This window comes from Mastigoproctus giganteus, chromosome 3, assembly GCF_048544385.1.
Source record: "Mastigoproctus giganteus isolate SK-2022 chromosome 3, ASM4854438v1, whole genome shotgun sequence".
NCBI classification, from domain to species: Eukaryota; Metazoa; Arthropoda; class Arachnida; order Uropygi; family Thelyphonidae; genus Mastigoproctus; species Mastigoproctus giganteus.
Genome location: NC_143577.1, coordinates 9,675,295 through 9,702,447, shown reverse-complemented (window position 1 = coordinate 9,702,447; position 27,153 = coordinate 9,675,295). Strand labels below are relative to the sequence as shown.

At 37.0% G+C, this 27,153-nt stretch overlaps 1 protein-coding gene across 1 annotated transcript in view; it reads right to left on the bottom strand.

Moving 5' to 3' along the window:
* LOC150087657 (E3 ubiquitin-protein ligase COP1-like) overlaps positions 1–27,153 on the bottom strand; it is a 191,087-nt gene that overhangs the window by 59,909 nt on the left and 104,025 nt on the right. Inside the window, exons 12-13 of the mRNA XM_090369904.1 lie at positions 25,484–25,544; positions 14,042–14,124 (exon numbers count right to left, since the gene is read on the bottom strand). Coding sequence (XP_090226030.1) covers positions 14,042–14,124; positions 25,484–25,544 — 144 coding nt within the window. The remainder of the gene's footprint in view (positions 1–14,041; positions 14,125–25,483; positions 25,545–27,153) is intronic.

The window sequence follows — 27,153 nt, the reverse complement described above, 5'->3', positions numbered from 1 at the left end:
TTGTGAAAAAGTCAGTGTTTCCCGTGTTCGTTCTCACAGTTCCTTCCTATTCCTGGTACAGTAGCTTAATCAGCTGAATTATGTCGATTGGGAAACCCATAATAGTCATCATTTCCTATAGTTTCTCGTGTTAAACACAATCAAATGCTTTTGCATAATCTACAAAACACAAAACGACTGGAACATTGAATTGTCTGCATTTTTCAATAATCAGTCATAGGCTTAAGATCTGATCTCTGGTTCCTCTACCCCTTCTGAAACCTGCTTGTTCTTCTGGCATTTCTTCTTCAAGTTTTCTTGAGATTCTGTTCAATATGATTTTAAGAAGAATCTTGCTAGTGTGGGAAATTAGGCTAATAGTCCTGTAATTTGAGCAAATTTTCAGATTTTTTTTGGTAAGGGGATGAAAATTGATTTCTTCCAATCTGATGGCCACCATCCCATTTCCCAAATTTTTACAATCGTTTTATGAAAAAACTCTGCGCCCTTCACACCTGTAGCTTTAATCACACCTGTGGCTTTTTTAGACTTCTTCCTTCAGTGGAACTGGTTCATGATCACACCTATGAAAAGGGGGTGGCAGATCATTAGTGCCAGCAAGTGCTCGGAAGAGCTGCCGACAGTATTCTTTCCACCTTCCTTTGATTGTGTTCTCCTCTGTTAAAATTTCCCCTTTGGAGTCCTTAATTACATTAAGTTTTGGTCGGAACTTTTGTCTTAAGGACTTAATTACATCATACATATTTTTAGTGTTGTTTAGTTTGTTGTGGTATTCGATTTCTTTACACTTTTGATTGATATAATTCTGTTTGTCCTAGCTTAAACAGTGCTTGATGACTTTGCTTAGTTCCTGATACTCTTCGTTTCCTTGTACACCCTGAACTTTTGCAGTTCTCTGTTCAATAAGTTTAAAAGTGGCTTCTGTAATCCAAGGATTCCTAATCTTTGACCTTTTTTCTAATTTGTCTATTTGCTGATTCCTTAATAATGCTTTTTGTATTTTCCCACATTTCCTCAGGCAGCATATCGTCACCTAGTTCTAAAAGAGCTTGAAAATGATTGCCTGTTTCAAGCATATAATTGTTTGGAATATTTTCTACCTCCAATCATCTAGGGAAAACCTTATTCATGATCTTTTTCAGCTTCAGCTTGAGAACGATGTGGAGTAGCTGATGATCACTGCCACAATCTGCTCCAGGAAGTGTTTGTGCTGTGATTACATTGGAATGCCACCTTTGCTGCATAAGGATATAATCAATCTGATTCCTTGTTTTATGATCAGGTGATTTCCATGTGTAAAGCCTTCTCGGGTGCTGATGAAAGCAGGTGTTACATATGACAAGACTGGTCAGATGACAAAATTCAATTAAACTTTCACCCCGCTCATATATGTTAACATGCTAAAAACAAAGATGGCATTGGTGCACTCTATCAAAACTTCGTACTGTGATGTTAACAGTTTGCATTTTCAGTCTTTCTTTATCATATAACACACAGAATTCAGTGAATTGTCATACTCACCAAATTGTAGTCCCCAATATATTAACAACAAAAATACAACTATAATGCAGAACAATGCACTAAACTCCACTTTGATCGTTACATGGGTTATGTGGTAAAAGACGAAGAGTAATTATAATTAGCTACTGTTCTTCATGAATTAAAAAGCAGAATATCAGAGGTTTCAGTGTTAACCCTCTTTATTGTTTTTAAGATTTATTATTCTGATACAGGAATTTAAAGTTTGATGTATAAGTTTGCTGATGATACAAAAATAAAGTAAACTTAAAGTAGCATACCTTGGTGGTACCCACCAAGGTATGCTACTTTAAGAAGATCTAAATAAACTAGATGGGCTGAAAAATGGCAATCAAGGTTTAACATTGATAAATGCAAGGTATTGCATTTGGATAGAAGGATTCCTAGAGTAACATACCAGTTGATAATACCAAACTCAAGATAGTTGATAAGGTAAAAGACCCTAGGAATAGTCAGACATGAAGTTCTCTGAGCAGTGTATCAAGGCTATTAGTAACAGCTTATGGAAAGGTTCTGGACATTTCTGAAACTATGCTAGCAGGGACAAAGAAGTAATCACCTAGTTGTATAAGGCAATGATTAGGACACACACTGCATACAGATTTGGCAACCTAATTTTAAGGAGGACACATATTTGTTGAAAAGGGTACAGAAAAGAGCAATAAGATTAGTTTCGCAAAAGGATATTTTTGGCATTTGTTTATGATCTCCTCCTGCCAGTAGTTAAGCCATCACCACTCTAGTGATGCATCCTTTGTCAGCATTAAACTTATGTACAATCATAAAAGGTAAATATACATAAATTTATATGACTAGGAGATAGTTAAGTACTGTATCATGGTGGGAGGATAACAGACAAATACCAGATACTGTTAACAAGAAAGACTAGTGGGGTTCTGTAAATTTCATTTGAAAACTAGGCATCTGCATGGTGACCTAACTAATGCATATAAGACTTTAAAAGAGTTAAGTAAACTAAATGCTGATAGCATTATTACTTTCTCAGGCAAAACACACACACTGGAACATAAAGTTAACTGAGAAAGATAGCTATAGAATGTATAGAAATGTATAGATGTATAGAAATCTGTATTCAGCCAGAGAGCAACTGACTGTTGAAACAAATGTTCACCTAGCATTGTGGAAGTGGGTAGTTTCAATAAATTTAAAAAGGTTTAGACAAATTATTATAAGGAATGGTCAATAAAGTGGGTTAAAGGCTTTTTTTTTGCTTGTACCATCTATCATTATTAATAATACTAACACAAACTATCTAATAATCAGTAATGTAATGATGTACTAAACTGTGTTGCCAATAAAAAAAATAAAATAAAAGCACTGAAATAGTATAATATATTTGCAGAAAACTAAACTCAATTATTGGAACACATCTCATAATCAGGTGCCTTTTAGTTTTCACTTAATTTAGTTTTCTTCCAATTCTTCACACTAAATCAGAAGCACGTTCTTCTGATTTAGTGTTCTTCATTCTCAAGACAAGAAGTAATTATTTTCTAAAATGAAAAATGGAAAATTGAAAGATTTTCCATTTTTCATTTTAGGAATGTTTTTCCATTTTTCATTTTAGAAACTAAGTCATGTATAGTCACATGACTTAGTTTCATTTTATCCTCTGTGTGCTACACAGAGAATAAAATGTTATATTATAAATGAAAAGAATATAGTAATATTGAAAAATTAAAAAAAAAAAAAAAAAAATTATGTACCAGGTACATAATAGCTGCTGTCACTTTACTTTGAGACTGACAGTGTCACTGATAATGTCACAGTGGCAGCCGTTAAAAACGGCTTTACTGCAGGAACTCATTATGAAAATGGTACAGTAATATAAATAAAAAAAGTACTGCTGCATTATTTTAACTCCCGAGTGAATACCCCATCGACTGTTGTTCCATTACGTGTAGTATTTACTAAGGTATTTGACTTAATATCTAAATTGAAGCAATATCTTTCATAAATTTACAAAACTTCTTTCCAGCGTCAGAATTTAATTCTAGATTTAAATCACTAGTGAGAACTATAGGTATATGATCCAGTGGCTCTTCCAATAATTTTGCACCTTCAATGGAATACAGCATTAAATTCTTGTTTATGAATTTTTTAATTATATCTAACGACATCCCTGGAGTGATGTATATGGCAACAACGAAAATAGATTCACTACTGAATTTGTACAAAGATCCACAAATGTCTCCAATTTCATCTGATGCCGCTGTTGCATTGCTGCTATTACATTGTGCAAAGATAGGGTGTACTGATGACAGTTGAACCTTCATGTGATATATCACAACACCACCACTACGAACATCTGACCTTTTAAATTGAATCACACACATTGCAATGGTTTAAGTAATATATGTTCATCATTATCGAAACAAGTTTCACTTAATATCAATATTTTGGATTGCTGTAAGATTGTGTCCGTTTCGACATCTCGAACATGGGCCCGTAAACTTTGTATGTTCATTGACAATATAGATATACTACTTTGTATAAAATCTTGCAGTTCATCCTGTAGAGACGGTAGCTTATTATTTTTCAAGCGATATAGTTCAGCACGAAGTTCTATATTACTAGTAGCTTTGGCGTGGTGAAATGTGAACTCGTTGTGGGGATTTGTAATATATAAACCTTGCAATGAGGTCACTCAAGATAACACCACGTTGCTGTTGATGATCTTTCTCATAATTAAACAACCTTGTCGAAGTCCCTCCTTGAGATTTATGTATAGTCAAAGCACAAGCACATACTAAAGGAAATTGTGTACATCTACATGTTAATTTCTTATTGTTCTTGAATGGAATCACAGCTGATCGTTTTATAATAGGTAAATAGGTACGAATTGATTAGGTAAATGTTTATCTTTCACATGTTGTTTATAACGAGATTGAAGGTTATCTCCTATTTTTGACTCAGGAAATTTCATCCATACTCATTTAACTGTTTCATCGTCCTCCAATTCGAAATATACTAAAGTACCGATTGCACCATTTACCAATCCATCGATCACATCTATATTTGTAGTAATCATGTATGGTTTTCCTTTCAATAATGGTAGAATGTATGGAAGTCCTGCAGTTTCAGTCACTGGCATTTTATGAATTTTATTTCGAATACCATGCGGACATAAATTAGTAGCATCTTTGGTAACAAATTTCGATTCTATAAGTTCATCTGGTAATAACGCTTCTCCATTGCCTAGTTTTGTAAGAATTTTATAAAATGTACTATCAGACTGTTGAACACTTGTACTAAATTCATGAAATTGTAGTGAATGCTATAATTTTGGAGCAATCTCTAATGACTTGTTTATAAATTCTTTCGATTCCAATATAGAATGAGTAACGTTAACTGTTATTCCTACTGATTTAAATGTAATTTGCAAATTTTCTGTGGTATGCATTCACATAATTTTCGTTGCCATATATAGCAAATGTTGGGGAGTTACCCCACGACGATCAGATCTACGAATTTCACTCAATGCCATCATAAAGGGAGTAATTTTCAATCCATTTTTAAATTTTCGTGCATGCCCCAAATATATAGCTGGAAAAGAAAGTTCTTCTGCATGTATATCAAATATGAAACTTGTTGGAGATGATTTCTGACCCAGTGCTATACATAAATATTTATCTTCAGACCATAATAATGTTTCTTGTTGAATTAACAATAGTTCATCATCATTGTTGGCAGGTTCCACAATTTCATCTGAATGTTCCTGTTCACTATCATTATTTGTTGTTTGTTGTTTGTTATTTGGTTTTTAGGAGCATTAGCAACTAAGGCCATATTGCTCCGGGAATATGCGGTGGTCATTCCCTGACCTTTCCGCATCCTCCGTATTTGGTGGTGACGGGCTCGAACCCCGGTCTATCAAGAAGCGTGTGCTACACACTGCTGCTCCTTCCCACCTGGCATCATTATTTGTCCCCAAGAAATCGTCACTCACTTTTATGCCATAGAATTTATGCAAAGGTGAATTTATCAAATACCGTAACCATATTTTCACTATTTTCTTCTGCACATATTCTTGTAGATATGATTTCTGTATGAGTCTTCATTTTATATGTACATTTATGGCATAATCGTCATCTAATTCTCTAGGTGAACCATCATATGAACCATATGAACTGATGAACCATCATATTTATGTTAACTGGTACATTTATTACTTGTCCAATAATCCCATATTGTTCATGTTCATAATGTAAATGAAGAATCTGCATAAAGAGTAATCGTGACGATATCAAACGCTCATTACAACACCCAGTGGAGGCAAATGAGTAGGATACGTTGGATATATAAATCCATTTGATGTGGCAATAGTTGGTATCCGTCCCTCTTTTAATGAAGTATGACATGTATTAAACATCATGGAAGTACTCACTTCTTGTAAATGAAATTCATTTTGAAGTAATTCATATGAAGTTGTTGGAAATGGTTTCAAATCTAATTGAAACCATAAACGATCACAAACATTACAACTAAATCCAAATGGGTTTTTGTACACTAGTTTTCAAACTCACTGTCAGCTCATGTAGACACTATAGGGATGTAATCAGGAATCTCATTATTAGCCATTTCTAATTTCGCTTTTTTTCATGCATATTCCTTCATTCGTTCTGCTGGAGTTTTAGATTCCTGATAAGTATCAGGCATAGTAGAATTCTGTGGTTGAATTTCATTATTATTTGGAATAGCTGGAATTTCTATTTCTTTTGTTTCCGTTCACGATATTCCTTCACTATTTCGGCTCGAGGTTTTTTTGGGTGCAGTTTGAGAACTCCCAGGCATAACGAAAAAGTTGAATTTTATCTGGATTCATGTTTCTGTCCAACTTCCCTTTCTTTCTTTCATGATATTCCTTCGAACGCTGGGCTGTAGATTTTGGTACAGTCACTCGTGTATTAATCATTATGCTGATATAACGGTATAACGTAGCGCATCACTGCTCAATTGCACTTGTTGTGTCGCTGCAATTGTTACAACTGAGTTTTCTTGGGTGCATGCGTTGTACTTGTTGCACCACTGCAGCAACAAGTACAATGCATGCGCATCGGGTTTCGTGACGATTACTTGGTAACATAACATTTTTTTTCCAAATAATGCCAGTAAAAACATTTTTAACGTCAAAATAACGTAAAAAAAAATTAAACCTGAGACATAAAGACAGAAAAAAGCCAATGACCAAACTTCCTTCTTCATCAGGGAGAGAGAGAGGGGGAGGAATTGATCAGTGATATTAAAGGGTTGTTAATAGAACCTATCACATTTTATAATGTACACAGTATGTATCAGCATCCAAAACAATGCATACCAAAATCATCTTTGAATTTTCTTTATACAAAGTAATTGGAAATGGTCTGGCCAAAATGTGCTACTATTTTTAGTGGTTATCCCACAGAGCACTGTTGTAGCAGCAGCTTCCACATCACAGATTGCTTTATCAGTGTGTGATAAAGGTGTCGACATTTATTGTCAAACATGCTTGAAATTACCAGGAATATTCTCAATGAAGCAATGTAGAAAGTCTTCACTGCTGACCATGACTGACAACTTTAACTTTCAACTTTCAACTGTCTCCACACATAAAAATCCAGGGATTCAAATATGGTAATTGTGTAGGCCGACTGTGCAGCCTACACATTCACCAGATGTGTAGGTGAGGGTATAAGGCAACAACACACTCACCTACATAAAACAGGTGCTTGATACTTGCAAGTGATCAGCTGAACTGTGGGGAGAAGCCCAGACATGCATAAATACCAGTAATTTTGTTTGTAATCATCATCTTCAAGCAATGCAGATAGATAATTTTCCAAAATATCTCTGTAAATGTTGCCATACCTGAGGCTCATTAAGAGAGTTACCAATGATGCCTAAACTGAAAGATCCCACGAGGATTTTCCTCTGCATACAGGTAATGATTATGAAAATTGATAATACCATTTCTGGTAAATTGCACCTCATCTATAGATGAGGTGCAATTTACCAGGTTAAAATGTATTTCATTAAAACCTGTACAGTAAATTAAAATATGCTGAATGGATAAGTGTCAACAGGACTCACACATAGGAAATCATTGGCCCTCAAAAAAAAAAAAAAGTGTTTATAACTGTGTCCTATGTGAAGCAGAGCAAGAACAACTTCCTCTTTATAATTCCTGTGCACACTAGCCTGCCATAGTTTGATTACAGGCTTTAATTTAAGTCTGTCCATTCCATGAATGGCTCATTGGGAGAATTCATGGAATGGACAGACTTGTGTATCATTTGCCTGTAGTCTGTATAGGGGACTGACAGGCCATGGTGATCACTATAAATTGCTGATTTGGCTGTAGTACACCATATCATTTCCCATAATACCAATGTGGCTAGGAATCCAGCAGAGATTGATATACAAATTATGTTTATAGACAGAATAAATCTTCCACTGAACCCAAGACAACTGGATCAGAACTGTTATCTCAATGCCAATAAAGCCTATAATAATACACTCAGAGAATTGAAATAGATAATAAACTATTAGTATTGGCTAGTCCTGACATAATCCAAGGCTAACGCTATAGAATGCAGTTCTGCAATGTATATGCTGCATTCAGGAATAATCTGCTGGAATATAGTAGTATCTGGAAAGGCAACTGCAGCTCCTACATGATTCTGACTTCAAGCCATCTGTGTAAACTGGCAAGAAATTGGAATGTTCAGCTGAGTGTGCTGAACAGAGCTTCAAGGAAACATATGATGGAGTATTGGACTTTACTCAGCTCTTAAGGGAAAAGTCACATGCTGGAACGTGAGCATGCCAAGGTGGAAGGGTTTGTCTACCTTGTCTACCATGAGTGTTTCTCACCAACCATTGAAGTAAAAACGAAAGACGAAAAACAAAATTCTTAAAATTTTAATATTTACAATAAATTTATTTACAAACAAAACAAAAGACCATATTACTGATGATAGCAATTTTAAAATAAGACAACTGTGATATACAGTAAATATACAAGGTGATAATACAGATACCGAATTTAAAATACAATAAAATATACTAGGTTAAAAGCGCTAAAATACTAACTGAAGCTTTCAAAGGCTTCTGCCTTCTTTCTCAACAGTGTACTTCTATTCTGCGGTGCATCATTAAATACCAGCAGGTTCACGGTGCATCTCACGTAAACGTATACTGTTCCCGTCGGAACCGGAATTTACATTAAATAAATTTATTGTAAATATTAAAATTTTAAGAATTTGGTTTTTCGTCTTACGTTTTTACTTCAATGGTTGGTGAGAAACACTAAAAAATCATAGTATGAATATACCCAACCCCAGAGGCCTATTTGAAGAAATGATATCCAAATCTTGGAGTAACACTTAGACATGAATACTGAAAGGATGATTGGTAGCCTGACTGGCATTATACAAATTTTCTCTTCATGCTCAACAATGGATGTCCATGGAGGATGGTTTGGCAGGGATTTGAGATTTAAAACATACTTGAGAGACAACTGTTTAGTGGTGAAGCAATAATGTTGGTTCATTTGTTTCCACATATAAGCTCTGGACAGGAGATGTTTGCAATGATCCAATAGCAACATGGTTTGTTTGTTTGTTATTTGGTTTTTAGGAGCATTAGCAACTAAGGCCATATTGCTCCGGGGATATGCAGTGGTCATTCCCTGACCTTTCTGCATCCTCTGTATTTAGTGGTGACGGGCTCGAACCCCGGTCTAATCAAGAAGTGTGTGCTACGCACTGCTGCTCCTTCCCACCTGGCTACGGAGACGCTGTAGCAACATGGACAGTCTCATGATGGATGGGATCCAGCCATTGAAGTACACTGTTTCTGGCATAAGCAAATACTTGGAACCCATAATGTAGTTGAGATAGCATAAGCACATAGTAAATGCACAGTAAAGTGCATTGGTTCACACCACAAGAAGTAGAGGAGAGAGCACGGAGAATATTCAGTCCTCTCATGCACTTTATAAGGAGTTGACAGATATGTTCTAGAAAGGTCAACTTTTTACAAAATACGAGTCACAGGAATTAATGTCTAAAACTACTGGAATAGCATTTTTTCCAAACCTCAATTCAGGTTCAGGAAGAAGAAGAGACAAAAATGTACACAATAGTATTTTGTGACAAGAACCTGAATCCATTAGCCAGTGGCTAGGAGTTAAAGCGATCAATGGCTTGTCGCAGTTGTCTTTCAATAACCCTCATGTTGCATGACAGAGAAAATATGCTGAAGTCATCAATGTAGAGGGCACTACAGTTGGAGAAAGTTGTTCCATAATTTACTTTGATGAATGTTTCAGTCTAATTAAATGGTCCAGAGTGAACTTGGTTTTTTTTTTTTTTGGAAGCCGCATTGTGTGCTGGAGAGAATTAATTTGATTCTATTAGATGAGCATTGCCCATTCTCTCCAGGATTCTGCACAAACAGTGAGAGCAGTAGGTCAGCACTTTGTAGGAATTTTAGAATCCTTCCCGGGCTTAGTAAAAAAGAATGGTTTCCTTCACAAGGCATCCAGAAACTGTTTTTCAATAAACATTCTGTTATACAGAAAGAACAAGTGATTTTCAGATTTTTGAGAAAAGTGTTTAATCATTTCATAATGAATGCCATCCGGTCCAACAGCACTTGCCTTAGAAAGGGTTAGAGCTCTTTTTAGCTCCTGTATGGTGAATGGCTCATTGTAGGGAAAAAGGCACTTTCATGTGAAATTAAATGCTGCTTTTCAATTTTATGTTTCAGGACAAAAAACTTTGGGGAGTAGGACAATATTGCAGATCACTGAAAATTGTTTCTCCAAGAGCAGCAGTTGCAGTCAGCTCTACAACAGTGCATCCATTATACTCTAGAATGAACATTATCCAGAGTTACCAGGAGTTTTGGACTGATGCCTGATTCTGCTTGTGAAGAAATATTCCCAAAGCTACCCAATTTCCCCCCCCCACCACACACAATCAGAACAAGTACGAAGGATCCATTTTTGTCTTCCTGTTGGAACACTCATCCTGGGAAAGATTATTAGTATTAGTATTAGTATTTTAGTATTAGTAACGGCCGCATGGTGCAAGAAAGCCCACGGCTTATGCTGCACCAGCCAAAAAAAAAAAAAAAAATCCGAACAAAACAATGATAAAAACAAAAAAAAAATAATAATAATAAATAAATAACTAAATAATAATAATTAATAAATAAAAAAATAAAATAAAAAGGAAATTAAACCTATAATCCTATGTGCTTCCCTTACCCGAAAGTACTATCCAGATGACCTTTGAATTTCCCCAAACTGTCGGCCTCTACCACCCATGAAGGCAACTTATTCCAGTAATTTATAACTCGCTGGCTAAAATAGAACTTCCTGCAATCCAATCTAAACATTTCCCCCCGTAACTTGAATTTATGTCCCCTAGTTCTAGCATCATCTATAATCTTGAAAATTTTGTCCTCATTCATTTTACTGATGCCTCTCAGAGCCTTAAACACCTCAATCAAATCTCCTCTAAGGTGTCTAGTTTCCAAACTCTGCAACCCACATATTCGAAGTCTTTCTTCATAAGGACGCCCTTTTGCCGATCTCACCAGGCGAGTTACCCTTCTTTGCACCCTTTCAAGAAGCTCGATGTCTTTCTTCAGGTGCGGTCTCCATACTTGAACACAGTATTCCAAGTGTGGTCTAACATAAGCCTTATATAATGGGATTATCACGTCCCTATCCCTACTTGCAAAAGTTCGATAGATCATCGATAGGACACCATGGGCCTTCCTTGCAACCTGTTTACAATGCTCAGAGAATTTCATGTCTGACCGTATCGTAACACCCAAGTCCCTTTCCTCCAGTACTGGCTTTAGTTGAACTCCACCAAGTGAATAAGTTTTTTTGGGATTACTGTTTCCCAGGTGTAATACCTTACACTTTGTTGGATTAAAGCACAGCTGCCATTTTTCTGACCATTCCTGAAGTCTATCTAGGTCTCTCTGAAGAAGCTCAGCTTGACAGTGATCATTAACTACTCTCCCAATTTTAACATCATCTGCAAATTTAGACATCACGCCCTCTATCCCTTCATCAATGTCGTTTATGAAAATTAAAAACAACAGTGGTCCTAATACTGATCCTTGGGGAACCCCACTTCTTACATCAACCCAATCTGAGGAATAGCCATTTATCACAACCCTCTGCCTCCTGCCCTGAAGCCATCCTTCTATCCATCTAAGGATTTTCCCAGTGATTCCAACCTGTTCCAGCTTATAAAGCAACCGCTCATGTGGGACTGAGTCAAAAGCTTTGCTGAAATCTAAATAAACAATGTCGAAATTATTCCCTAAATCCAGCTCGTGAGTGACCCTTTCGAAATAGTGAACCAGATTTGTTAAACATGATTTTCCCTTTACGAAACCATGCTGAGTATCCTCGAGAATTTCAATTCGATCCAAATGATCCTGAATTCCACCCTTGATCATTGCCTCCATGATTTTCCCTACTACTGAAGTCAGACTGACAGGTCAATAATTTCCAACTTCACTTTTAGAGCCACCCTTATGTATGGGAGATACATTTGCACTTTTCCAATCCAAGGGAATTTCCCCAGAGTCTAGTGATGCTCGCATAATTAGCCTCAATGGTTCAATGCACTCGCTTGCTGCCTCTCTTAAGATTATAGGGTATATTCCATCAACTCCAGGAGCCTTACTGGTCTGTAGGCTCGAAAGTTTTTTCATTAAATAATCTTGCGAAATTTCAATATCATTAATTACATATTTTTTAACTTCGCTCCCACAATTTCCCTTTGCCACAAAAGGCTTTTCATTTGTAAATATTGATGCAAAATAACTGTTGAGTTCATCTGCAACGGCAGCTGGTGTATTTATTACTATCCCCTTTCCCTTACATAAAGGACCGATCTGGTTTGTCCTGCTCTTCTTGGCATTTATATATGTGAAGAATTCTTTATCCCCCCCTCTTTGCTCTGTTTGCTAGTGATTTCTCATAAACTGCCTTTGCCTGTCGAACCTTTTCTGTGGCTCTATTACACATCACCTTGTAGCTGTTATAGGCTTCAGTACTTTTTATTGTTCTGTAACCTTTCCATGCCACCTTTTTCTGCTCAAGTAATGCGGCAACTTCACTAGTCATCCAACTTGGAACCCTCCTCGTGGAGATACCTGGCTTCCTTGCCATTACCATTTGCATGGCTACACATTAAATGCACATATACCATTTCAACATTTAAATAACAATTCATGTACACAAGAATATGATCAGTTGAATAGTACTGCTGACAATATATCACTACTAGGAGTAGCAACATGGCTATATCTCAGCAAGGACGGATTTTCAGATCTAGGTTCATATGAACTTTTCATCATCATTTTGGTGAGTGAATAGAACTTACTCCCCAACTCGGGCCAGAGCTTCAGAATACACTGTATATGTGACAATTTCCTTTAGTTATCAACTCAGTAAACTCTACTCATGATTCTTACACTGATATGGAGCATATCATAATATCCTGGACTTAAAATTATTAAGTCCAGGATAATATCCTGGACTTAATAATAATGTTTCATCCTGCCTGACTTTCATTGCACATATCTGAAAATGAAGTGGTTCAGAAACATTCTTATACCATATGCTAATGCAAATTAAGGTCATACTTGGAAAGGCGCAAATATTGCTGCCCCAAGCTCCCTAAAATTAAAATAAAATTACAAAAAAGAAGGTGATCAAAAACAATCATAAATACCAACATCTACCACTAGTTTTGAGAACACAACACCCTGCCCAAGAAGACGCATCCTCATTAACAACAGAGAAATATCAGCACTCCAATGAAAGAGTTAAATTAACATAAAAGAAAAATAATGAAATCAAATAAAGACATGGAACCTACAAGGATAATCCCCTTAGGTATATAATCTGAATAGAGAAAAGAAACTAAACTCAGGAGGCATAAACTATATGCCATAGCCCTTACCCTCTGCAGTTAAAATAGACATACAGCAAAATGCAAATCCTGACACAGACTACATGCAATCAACAAATTTAAACTAAACACAAATATGAAAATCAGTCATATAACAAATCATAAACAGAATTAACATAAATTAACTGATTGTAATGAAACTTATTAAGACAGATAAATTAAGTCAAAGTATAAAATAAAATATTTTATTTCATTTTATACTGTCAGTTTATCTAGCCATTTTACCTGAACATTACTTTATGTTGGTCAAGAAGACTAAGTAATTAGATGATAATAGTTCAGGTTTTGCCATTCTTAAATAAACCAATGACTGTAGCTTTCTACTGGCAGTCAGATAATGGTACCCACCATGTGTCCAGTTCTACAATTCAAATAGCAGGGGTAGGCAGTTAGTGTTAAAATGTACCCACTGGCTGCAACACTATGAAGTTGTTGATAACCAAGTGACAGAAAGTAAATAACAACAAAAAATATATGCTTAAAATATTTACCTGATTTTGGAATTGCACAACATTTCATTTACAGGATAATGAATGTCAACAGTATCTCTTATCACAGTTCCATATTCAAAAACCTATGAAGAATACGAAGAAAAATAAGAATAAAAAATTTGTCATAATGTAAACAAAACAGAGTATATTCCATTTACTTATATTTCATAACTTTAAGAATGGTAATATAAAATATTACCTAACTATACGTCATAATTTTTTTACAGCTTGTCAACTGCGCAAGGGCAGAGGGAAAACAGGCTGTCTGGGCTTAAAAAAAAAAAAAAAAAAACACGGCAGGGGGCAGAGACTTATGTCATTGTTAACATATACTGCACAGTTGTGGGAAACCACAGGTGGCACCTCATCCCCAAAACACTATGTTATTATATACTTCCAATGTGTAAAGCCGTTCAGTTTGCAAAATATTTAATACTAGTTTACAGTACAGTATAGTACTTAATAGTACAGTAGTATTTATTTAGTTTTTAAGTCGATTCAATTGCTGAAATCATATCACAGTATTTGTACCTCATACTAAAAAAATATTACGCAATCCCAACACCCATATCGTAGGCTGCATTTAAACATGCAACCTTTATTTCTTTGACAAGCATGTTATCCTAGACCAATGCAGTATGGATTAACTGGCTTGATGCTGGTGGCTATCATTCCATGGGGATTAAAGAGATCAGAGCTATTGTATTATCTAATAAAAATAACAAAATACCTCAGAATACTTAGGCTATGGGCATAACCTTCAAAAAACTAGAATTTCCAGAGAATGCAAGATATATTAGGTTCTACTGTATTATACTAACATGACGAATTTATTATATACTTAATACACTTTGGGCCATGAGAGGCAATACTGTGGAAATTAAAAAAATAAATAAATAAAAAAATGTAAACCCTAATCATTACAAATTAACTCATATAAATTCAAGTGGAGAGATGATCATATCAAGTTATTATTTCCACTATGGACTAAGAGGAAAACTCATGACATATGACAGTGCAGACGGGCTGCAAGAGTAGCTCATGGTGTCTTGTCAATGATATACAGGAATTTTTCTAGCAGGGATAAGGAGGTGATTATTCCCTTGTATAAGGCAATGGTCAGGCCACACCTTTGAGTACTGTATACAGGTCTGGAGGCCTCATTTAAAGAAGGATGTAGAGCTGCTGGAACGAGTACAGAGAAGGGCAAAAAGATTAGTGAATGGAACAAAGGGTTGCTCCATTCACTTAAGGCTTAAGTTTTGCAAATTACAGTGTCTGGAGACTAGGCACTGGCGAGGTGATCTGATAGAGGTGTATAAAGCCTTGAATGGTTTCAGCATGCTCAATGCCGATGGGATTCTTCCTCTTGCTCAGAATAATCACCTGAGAGGGCATAAATTCAAATTGAGGAAAGACAGATGTAGGATAGATGTGCGGAAATTGCCTTTAGCCAGCGGGTAGTTGATTGGTGGAACAGACTTCCATCCTTTGTTGTGGAAATTGATAGCCTAAATAAATTTAAGGCTCAGCTAGACAGGTATTTTGAACGAACGGAGGGATGAAATGGGAGGGGATTTTTTTTTTTTTTTTTTGCTGATGCTGCATAAGCTTGCTTTCTTGCATCATATGCCTATACTAATGCTAATATGTAAGCCTTATAAAAATAAGTTAAATCACATATTTTCATTGGCTTACTGACAGTTGTTATTCACAATACTTGTCTAATTTTTAATTAGTAAATTCTCTACTACATAAAGCTTCTTCAGAGAATAATTCACTAATTCCAATGTAATTCTGAACTTTTTTTACAAGGGATTAGGTATGAGTAACATGTCTCATTTGTAACCATGAAATACATTCCCTGTAACATGTCTCATTTGGAAGCATGAAATAGTTATAAGGAATTGACAATTTACAGGAATAATAGATGCAGAATTAAAGTGCAATCAGCTTTATCACCTGAATTCCACACTTAAAAAGGCTTATTGCAAGGCTGTTGCACGTCACCAACACTTTTCAAAATTTATATTGACATCTGCCTAAGATAATGGTAAAAAAAAAATAGGATTGTGGATCAATAAGAACATCTATATTCACAATTTACTTTTTTTTTTTTGCAGATGTTCAGGTGGTGATAGTAAAAGACTCGGAAGATGCAGACTATGCATGTCGTAAATTGTTTGAGGAATATAAACGATAGGGTCTAAAAATCAATTTTAGCAAAACTGAAAAAGACTGTCTTCAGGATTAGGACACATTCTAAATACTGAAGGTTTTAAAATCAAACAAGTCAATAAATTCAAATATTTGGGATCAATCTTATTGATCTCTGCTTGATCATCCCAAGCAGAGATCAATAAAAGAATTGCAGATGGCAGAAAAGTTAACGTGCTAAATTCTGTTCTATGGAGCAGAAATATGCTAAATAAAGCAAAGAAACTTATATTTCAAATGATTGTACAGTCTTTTATTGTATGGAGTGGAAACTTGGACGTTGAACAGGCGAAGGGAAAACAAATTGCTCTCCACAGAAATGGATTTTTGGAGTCGTTCAGCAAGAACTTCTAGAAGAGACAGAAAACGGAATGAAGACATAAGAGAGAAAATGGAAGTGAAAAAGAATATTATTGATACTATCGAAGAAAAGCATTTAACGTGGTACGAACATAGAAAAAATGGATGCAAGAAACCAGATACCCAAAGGCTATCCTGGAATGGATACCTCCAGGAAGAAGAGGAAGACCTAGGAGGACATGGATGGAGGGAGTACGGGAGTGCATGACAAGTGCATGCCCGAGTTTTAACCAACAAAAGACATCCTGAACCGCACTTTATGGCGAAAAAAAATTCCTACCAAAAAGTAACTTGTAGGTTGAGGAAACCCATTGTAAATAGAAACATTCCTCTTGAAGAAGAAGATATGAAGAATTCCTATTTAACAGTATTATTTTAAAATACAGTAATGTTCTAAAACCTACAGTAATGGTGCTTTTGCCATTTAAAATGTTTTACCCATTTCAAAACTGAGGGCAAAACTAAAAGGGAAGGAAGAGGGAAAATTTACTTTCATAATAGGTTATCTTTTAGTCACTGTGTATTCATATTAGAAATTGTTTGTAAAACACTGGATAAGTTTTATTTTCGGCTATAGTCAAAATGCTTTGCATATAATGCAGGTTTTAAAGTCGTCCCACTATAGCAACATTATATCAAAATGGTTCCAACAAATCACCAGGGAATACTCTAGGTTTCCCTGGTCTCAATAGTGGGCTCATTCATGTGAAACATGGTCTTGGATGAGTGGCTGAGTAGCACCTCCACAGGACCTTGTTCTCACATGCTAACAATCTGGTCCTCCTGTTCGAAGCCTCCCTGGAACATCAGGCAAACAGAGTTCTCTCTTTATGACCTACTAGGCTGCTGTGCTCATAGTTCTTTCCCTATGTTAACCATATTGACTCCTTTTCCTCAAAAAGTAGAATTCTCTTGTTTAACACTGATCCTACTTCACATCTGAGTTGCCACCCAGCTTGACTCATGCATTTGCTCTTAGTAACTTTATCTGTCCAATACTCGCACTTCTTTAGAGTTTTCTCCTACTTTAGGATTCTTGCCTTGCCTTGGGGATGCCTTTTCTAAAATTCCCCCTTTGCCTTCACGTTTTCTTCCAAACTCTCCTTCTAGTCCCTCCCTTCATCTCCATATGGGCTGTCTGCACTCACTACACAAGAGTGTAGGGTCATATCCATATGTTTTGGGAGCAAAAAAATCATGGGTATCACAATGGTTTGTGGCCCTCAAGTTCAACCCTACCTGACGACATCTTATTCCTTAATATTTAATTTGTCTCATTGGGTTTTCTTTTCTCCTTGAGACAACTGATTTTTAACATATAGGTATACACCGATAAGCCAAAACATTATGACCACCTACCTAATATGATGTTGGTCCTCCATCTGCAGCCAAAACAACTCATACCCGGCGAGGCAGGGACACTATAAAATTTTTAAATGTGTCCTGTGGTATCTGGTACTAACAAATAACCAGCAGATCCTTTAACTCCTGTAAGATCCATGGTTCAGATGCCACAGATCGGAGTTGCTGTTCCAACACAAACCAAAGATGCTTGATGGGATTGATGTCTGTGGAATTTGGAGGCCAGGGCAATACCTGGAAGTCTTCCTCATGTTCTGCAAACCAGTCTCGAACAATCCGGGTGGTGTGGCATGGTGCATTATTCTGCTGAAAGACGGCACCGCCAGAGGGGAAGACCGTTGGCATGAAAGGGTGTACCTGGTCAGCAATGATGTTTAAGTAGGTGGTAGACGTCAGAGTGCCTGGCACATGGATGACTGGACCCAGGATATCCCAGCAGAACATCACCCAAAACATGACACTGTCGGCACCGGCTTGTTTTTGTCCCACGGTGCATCCAGGTGCCATCACTTCCCCAGTTAAACGAGGCACACTTACTCAGCGATCCACATGGTACAACAGGAAAAGTGATTCATCGGACCAGACGACCTTCTTCAAATCACTCAAAGTCCAGTTTCTATGCTTGCGTGCCCATTGTAGGCCCTGTCACTGGTGAACCGTGGTTAGCATGGACACTCGGAGCAGCCTGCAGCTGCGCAGCCCCATTTTCAGAAGAGTTCGATCTACTGTGTGCTGCGGCACATTACTCCTGTCACCGGCATTCCAATTACTGGCAAGTTGCACCACAGTCGCTCTTCTGTTGTCACGTATCATCTGGGAGAGCCTTCACTCACCTCGAGCATCGGTGAGCCGTGGTCGTCCAACACCTTGCTGGCAGTTCATGAGTTCCCCCTTCTTGGACCACTTTCGGTAGATACTAACAACGGCTGACCGTGAGCATCCCACCAGCCATGCTGTTTCGGATATGCTCTGACCCAGTCGTCTGATCATTACAATTTGGCCTTTATCAAACTCGCTTAAGTCCGCTGCCTTTTCCATCTGAAGAACAAGAGTAACACTGATTAACGGAACTCGGTATCAGGTGTTTTTTATACCATGTCCCGACCCGCACACGTGCCGTAGCTCACTTGCAGTTACTTCAATTTGCATAATGACTCGCTGGTCAATGTTTTGGCTTATCGGTGTATTATATTAGGAGTGAGTGAGGAATTTTGATAAAAAGAAGATAGTGGGCTTGATTTAATTCAACCACCTTTACTCTTTGCTTTTCATAGGCATTAAATTCCTAATTGCTTTCAGAGGTAACGTCTCCGAAATTCTTGCTGTCTGCACCATTCCGACAGCTGCGACCTTGGCAGTGGCATAGTGGGTGTGATTTATTTATTTACTCTTTTATTTCATTGGTCAATATATGAGGTATGGCTGGGATGAGGAAGTGTTTGAGTCTATTCTTTTACTTTCTAAGCGATAATTAGTATTGATTTATTGTTTCCTTGTAGAAGTTGTTTATTTTTGATCCACAGTGCTTTTGTGAGTGAAATGGGCTATGAGAGCTAAATAAAAATTGTTTATATTTTATTATTTAATTCTTTATAGTTATTCAACCCATCATCAATCACATCAAGCACTGGAAAGAAAAAGTGTCAACAGTATCTGGATGAATATCTAGCTTATGGTTTTATTGAAAGCCCATTCAACTCAAGACAGTCTATGCATCTTATGTATAATAGCTCTTTTTCAAATGAGGCTATGAAACGATAAAGTCTTTTAGATCACTTAAAAAAGAAACATCCTAATATAATTGGTAAACATATCGAATATTTTAAAATTTTAAAACAGAACTTTGAGCAACGTAACACTGTTACTTCCTTATTTAAGAAGAACAAACAAACAAATGACGATGGAATGATTGTCTTATAAAATTGCAGAAATCATTGCAAAAACTAGTAGTGCTCATACAGTTTCTGAGACTGTTATACAACCAGTATTAGAGACTGTAATTGAAACAGTGATGCATCAAAATCCTTCCAGTATTTTAGAAGCATTGCCATTGCACAACAATTCAGTTCAAAGACTAATCGATGAGATGTCAGTTAACATTGAAGAGCAGCGAATTGACAAACTAAAAACGAGAAAAATTTTTATTCAGATTGATGAATCCAGTTACTGATAATAAGGCCCTTCTAATGGCATATGTTTGTTATTTTGATGATTGTAAATTGCAAGAAAAGATGTTTGTAAAATCTATAGAAACTGACTGTACTGCAGCATCAATTTTTGCTTCTGTATAAACACGGTTTGACGAAAAACAAGTTCCATTGGAAAATTTGATATCCTGTTCCACTGACGGTGCTACCTCCATGGTTGAACGACATAAAGGTTTTATAGCCCACCTAAAGGAAGTATGTCCCGAAGTTCTTACAATACACTGCACTGTGCACTGACATAATCTGGTTGCAAAAAATATTAGTTCAGTTCTTTATCAATCTCTCAATATAGTTTAAAAAACCATCAATAAAATGAAGTCACATAGCAAATATGATCCCCTTTTCAGAAAAATTTGTGTTGATAATGAACAGTATGTGAGGCTTCTTTTACATACAGAAGTCAGATGGCTTTATAAAGGAAACTGTCTAACAAGATTTGTAAACCTTTTTGATACGATAATTAGTTTTTTAGAAAGCTAAGAAGACACAGATTTAGCAAAGGTGATCACCAAACACAAAAACAACTTATACTATATGGCTTGGATTTTTCAAAAACTTAATGAAGTATCACTTCAACTTCAGGGGAAATTAATTACGCTGATAGACTGCAAATGCATATTAAAAGCCTTCACTGAAAATATTTGAAAGCAATTTAATGAGAAAACAATTTCATGGTATGCAAGAGTTAGCTGAAGTCAATGAATCTCTCACGGAGAATGAGCTTAAGAATTATTCAGATCATTTGTGTTCTTTAAAAGGGGAAATGAAAAATAGATTTTCAGCTTTATTTTCTTTTGAAGTGAAGCCATGAACGTTAGATTCAAATGGATGTGATTTTGGGTCTGCTAGTGAAGAAATTCAAGAATAACTCATTGAATTAAAATGTAACGAAAAATGCAAATATAAATTCGAAAAAGGTGGAATGACTCAGTTGTGGGGATCAAAAACAACTAAACTTCTTTATCCAACAAGGTGGTGTTAGTTCAGTAAATAAAATATTAACAAAGGAAAGTAACAGAATTGATATGTGTTCAAGAGGAGACAGAATTAAAATTACTAACATCATACCAAACATTGAACTTTTAGCAAAGAAACATCAAGCTCAGGGATCCCATTGAATAAAAGAAGCATAAAGTATTTTCTTGTTTAATATTTCATGGGGGGAGGTGATTAGGAAAAAAATTGTCTAAAAAAGCCCTTTAGGAGGGCAATAATTAAAAAAAAGGTTGAGAAACACTGCTCTAAGTCATAACATCATTCTGAAAGAATGAATTACTGTCACTGATTACCTTTGATGTTCTAAGTGACCAGGTTCATCCTATGGTGCAAACATTGTTTCCCACAAATGATGCCATGTTTCAAGATAACAATGCTCCAATACACACAGTCAGATGTGCCCAATCTTGGTTTGAAGAGCATGGAACTAAGGTTAAGCATCTTCCATAGCTTGCACAATCACCAGACAAACATTACTGAGCCATTGCGGGCATATTTTGAGAGGAAAGTGAGAAGCAGATTTCCTCCACCTTCATGACTCAAAAGCCTTGAAATGCAATTTATTTATTTAATCAGGTAAAGAAAAGTTACATTCATCCATAGACAGCAATCAAATGCTAGGAGGGTACATGTAACTATAAAAAATTAATACAATATTAATATTGGGTAAAATAAAGTATACAGAGATCAAGTCAATAATTAATTAAAGTTAAGACAGATTATGTTCAACATAATACTCTAAATACATTCAGCATCTCTCCAAGAAGAGTGTGGGGATGCTGGCAAGATGCTGCAGGCTGTCCGGAACAGGAGGAGCACATATGATCCTCTAATATAGAAGCCACATAAAGCAATGGTGAAACAAAAGATCTAAAACTGCAAGATTATGTAGGTATCAGCAAAACTTTTGATCTGTAGGCTTTGTCCAAATTGTTTCAGGGTTGATATTTAAGTTGCTGAGGGGTCCAATCATTTTTGCTGGGAACATATGGCTGAGTGAACTGGGTAAGATTTATCCAAATCTATTCCACGTAAATACAAGTTTTTTTAAAAGCAAAGGGTGTCCCAACACCATATTAGTGTATACCTGTAACTCTTATCACAGGTGTTTCCATTATTTTAACCACCCCTTGTACATCCAACAAATGTTTCTATCCTGCAACCACCACTTTAGCACAAAGAGTGCTACAGGATCAGTAGTAAGTGATTATGTTCAATGTGTATATTTTTGGTAATAGTCATTGATAAATCTGATCCTTAATGAAGCCTCAGAGGAAATAATCCAATGGCATGATATTAGCATTAGCAGAGGCATATGATGCAAGAAGGCAAGCATATATAGCATCAGCCAAAAAAAAAAAAAAAAAAAAAAAAACACCTTCCCATTTCACCTACCCATCCATTCACTCCAAATGGTTGTCTAGTTAAGGCTTGAACTTAAAGTTGTTGAACTCAACTACAACGGCTCCAACTATCAACCACATGCTGGCTAAAGGCAAATTTCCGCACATCTATTCTACAATTGTCTTTCCTCAATTTGAATTTATGTCAACTCAGGTGAGTAATCTGAACAAGAGGAAGAATCCCATCAGAATTGAGCATGCTCAAACCATTCAAGGCCTTATACACCTCAATTAGATCACCTTGAAGGTGCCTAGTCTCCAGCCAATGCAATTTGCAGAACTTAAGCCTTTCTTGGTAACAGCAACACTGTACCATTCACCAACTTTGTAACCCAAGCACAGTACTAAGTACTATAGGTTCTAATACCTCCCGTGTTTGGGGGTTCACATAAAAAAAAAAAAAAAAAACACCAATCTCGTTGCCCTTCTCTGCACTCTTTGCAGCAGCTCTACATCTTTTCTAAAATGAGGCCTCCAGACCTGTATGAAGTACTCAAGGTGTGGCCTGACCATTGCCTTATACAAGAGGACAATCACCTCGTTATCCCTGCTAACAAAATTCCTGTATATCATTGACAAGACACCATGAGCTACTCTTGCAGCCTGTCTGCACTGCTCAGAAAACTTCATATTTGACTGCACAATTATCTATATCTATGGATTATGCTGGCAGGATAACTGGATTACCTTGTTTCACCCACCGATTTGAAAATTCACATCAGAAAATCCTGGGAATGCAAGTTTGTTGTTCATTGGGCTGATGAGCTTGGTCATCTCCAGTGATATGTATGGAAGAAGGTGGTCTGGCACATCAAGATACCAACTCCAGTGACTGTTTTTCTCATGGAGCCAAATGGATGAAAAAGCTTCCTGTAAATGAGAGAAGAAAATACACTCACTTTGGGCTGTCACCCTACATAAGCATGTGGTTTCTCACTTCCTCAGATTCTAACATTTTGTTTATTCATTAGTTTATTCATATAAAAAGTGCACTCATCACTGATGAAGAAACAAAATAAGAGTTGCTACTGATCACATGACAACTTACATATTAGCATGGACGTTGAATAAAAATGACTTTCACTGGGATGTACACTCAATGATCACTGAATTATGCCCACCTACCTAATACTGTTCAAACGAGCTATTCAGCCACCATTTGCCTAGGTAGTGACTCCATAGATATCTGAAGATGTCTTAGGGACTTGCAGCCATGCTGCCTGCAAAGCTTTCCAGTGTTGGAATGGATGATGGTTAAGTGTCCATATGCCTCACTTCCCTTTCCAAAACATCCCATAGTTGTTCAATTGGACTGAGGTCAGGCGAATTTGAGGCCAAACAAGATGGATGATATCTGCACTGTGCGTCTCGAACCACTTGTGCACAGTGTGAGCCCCATGCCATGGTGTATTATTGTCTAGAAAGATCCATTTCTGTCTGGGAAAATATGTCACATAGCAGGGTGCACAAGGTCTCCTAAGAGCTGCCAGTAGCTTTTGGCAGTGAAACACTGGTCCATACACAATGGGGGGGGGGGGGGTCTTAGTTCTTGCCAGCAAAACATGCCTCATATTAAGTAACCATTGCCACTTGCCTGGATAGTGGGCCCCATGCATGATAGGTCCACGGACTCGTGTTGTTTTGTGTGAGTCGCCACACAAAGTCATCCATCGCCATGTTGCACCAGATATTTTGATTCATCCATGAGCACATTTGTACCCAGTCCTCCAGTGTTCAACCTACATGTTGCTAACACCATGGCATTCACCATCGATGTTGATCAGTGGTGAGGAGAGAGTGTCTCTTGTGGAGTCCCATATGTCTGAGTGTGCAGTGCATTGTCATTTGGGATATTGTTCTTTCATTCCCCATATTGTGTTGCGATGTCAACTGTTGCACAGTGACCTGCCTTTGAGCATGTACAATGCGCTGCACCCTTTGCTCACCATGAACATCCACCTTGCATAATCCTTTACAGTTTTACACCTTAGTCACAGTGGGCCACGAGCAACCAATAAGACGTGCCATTTCCAATATAGAAACAGATGCACAGGTTCCCACAACCATTTCAACCTTTTGAAACTCTGATATGTTTACTATGTCCCACAACTGCTAGTTCACTTTGACATGCACGACAGATGCAAATTACCTAATGTACAAAGCTGTTCGGATTTTTTATACTGCGAGCAATTCAATCTTATACCATACGTTATGAAACTAGAAGGTGTGGCACATACCATCACAGAGGAATACAAATGACAGGAATATCACCATTCCCCAAAATATTCATAGTGGGAGCTGCACTGTCAAGTATTTTCAGCTAGTATTTTTGCCTATTTGTAATAAAACTGTGTCAGCACAAAGGAATGGAAATTGTGACCTTCACTGGCGTGCAAGGAGCACACACTTTTTGTGGAGGATGTCTTGGATAGTAGCACAGTCAAATAATAGCAATTTCAGGTCCAGTGCAGAGTTTCAGCTTTATCCTCATTTACCTGACCATGTCAGGTGAATAGGGATAAAGTGGTAGAGTGGTATCATTTCACGATAACACGGGCATCGTGGTGAACGCAAACATCACATCCCTTCTGGATATTCAATCTCATAAACAATATTCATCTATCATCTACCACTCTGTAGTATCCTGATTATTCTATTGTTCCATATTTAGACAGCAACCTTAGTGTTGATAGATACTCTAAATTATCCAGAGTGGACTACTCCTGCATAATATTATTTCAACATCATAATGGGTGAAGGCTATGTTACTACTATGGTCTCTATGCAGATTCCTATACATGGCTTTTTCTTGTTTTTGAAAATATTCCTAGATGTTTATAATGTTTTAATGTTGTTACACTATCAAGGGCAACTAAGTAGTATAAAATATTTCTTACCTTTATTTTTTTTGTCACTCCTGCAATGGCAAAAAATTCGTTGTCTTTGTCAAACTCAATGCTAAACAAATTTTAGAGAAAAAAAAATTCTTAAGAACACAACACAAATGAATGATACTATAAAAAATATTCTAGTTAAGCTTATTAAATTCTTTACCCAGATGTAATACTGAAGTCATTATTTTACCATTTAATTATTAACTTTAAAATAAACCAAATGCAACAAAGATTCAATATATGAAGAGGATAACACATTATGATTCTTCGTTATAATGTAACCATTATAATGAAGCATTAAGCCAGCCACCGGTGGGGGCAAGCCAGCCTCAGTAGGTGCCGGTCCCAAGCCCGGATAAATGGTGAGGGTTGGCGTCAGGAAGGGCACCGGTCGTAAAAAACTATGCCAAAACAAAAGAAAATGATAGAATGATGGAAAATAGATGCGGAATGGCAAGCGCGTACCCCATAAGCGATGTGCAGTCATGTCGCCCGGAAACTGTGAGAAAAGGGGTCAGGGCTACTGAACAAAGGACGGGTTCAGTTAAAGAAGTTAGTCCAGCTAGAGAAGAAGAAGAAGAAGAGGATGAAAAGTGTTAGAATAGGAACATTGAACATTGGGACGATGAATGGAAAGAGTAGCAAGATTGTGGATTTGATGCAAAGAAGAGTGAAGATCCTATGCCTACAAGAGACAAAGTGGAAAGGAAATAAAGCAAAAGAGCTTGGGGAAAGGGTACAAGTTGTTCTTTAGGGGAGCGGATGAGAGAGGAAGAAATGGAGTAGGTATTGTAGTCGATAAGGAGTTAAAATATGGAGTGTGTGAGGGAGTGATGGGATTATGAGCATCAAACTGGAAGTGGATGGACACTTGACCACAATAGTATGTGCATATGCCCCGCAAGTAGGATGCGGGGAAGAAGAAAAGGACAGTTTCTGGATGGAAATGGATCAAGTGGTCATGGCAATACCTGAGAAAGAGAGGTTGATTGTTAGGGGAAATTTAAATGGACATTTAGGAAGAAGCAAGAGAGAGGAAGGAAGAGTGTATGGAAAGTGGAGTATTGGGGAAAGAAATAGAGAAGGGGAGAGAATAGTAGAACAGTGGCATTCAACCTGCGATAGTTAACACCTACTTCGAAAAGAAAGAAAGCCAATTGATAACATACAAGAGTGGGGAAAGGACAGATTGACTATATCATGTGCTGTAGGAGGCATCTAAAGGAAATGAGGAACAGCAAGCTGATAAATGGAGAAAGTGTGTCTGCACAACATAGATTGCTTGTGGTCGATTGGGAAGTTGCAGTGGACAAAAGTAGGAAATATTCAAGACAGAGGGAGAAAAGGATAAAATGGTGGAGATTGAAAGAGAGGGTTTGAGGAAGGAGTTTAGGAAAAAGGTGCTAAAAGGAATAAAGTTACCGGAAGACGTGCAAGAGTGGTGGAAATTAAATAGTTGTATATCATAAGGAAAGTTGGAGAAGTTGTTGGGGAAACATCAGGAAAGGGGGTTCCGGAGGCTTGGTGGCAGAATGAAGTGCAATCAGTGATAAAACAAAAGAAGGAGATGAAGAAAAGATGGGATTTAACAGGTAGCCAGGAAGATAAAGAAGCATATAAATTAGCAAACAAGGAGGCAAAAAGGGCTGTGGTGATAGCAAAGGCGAGGGCAA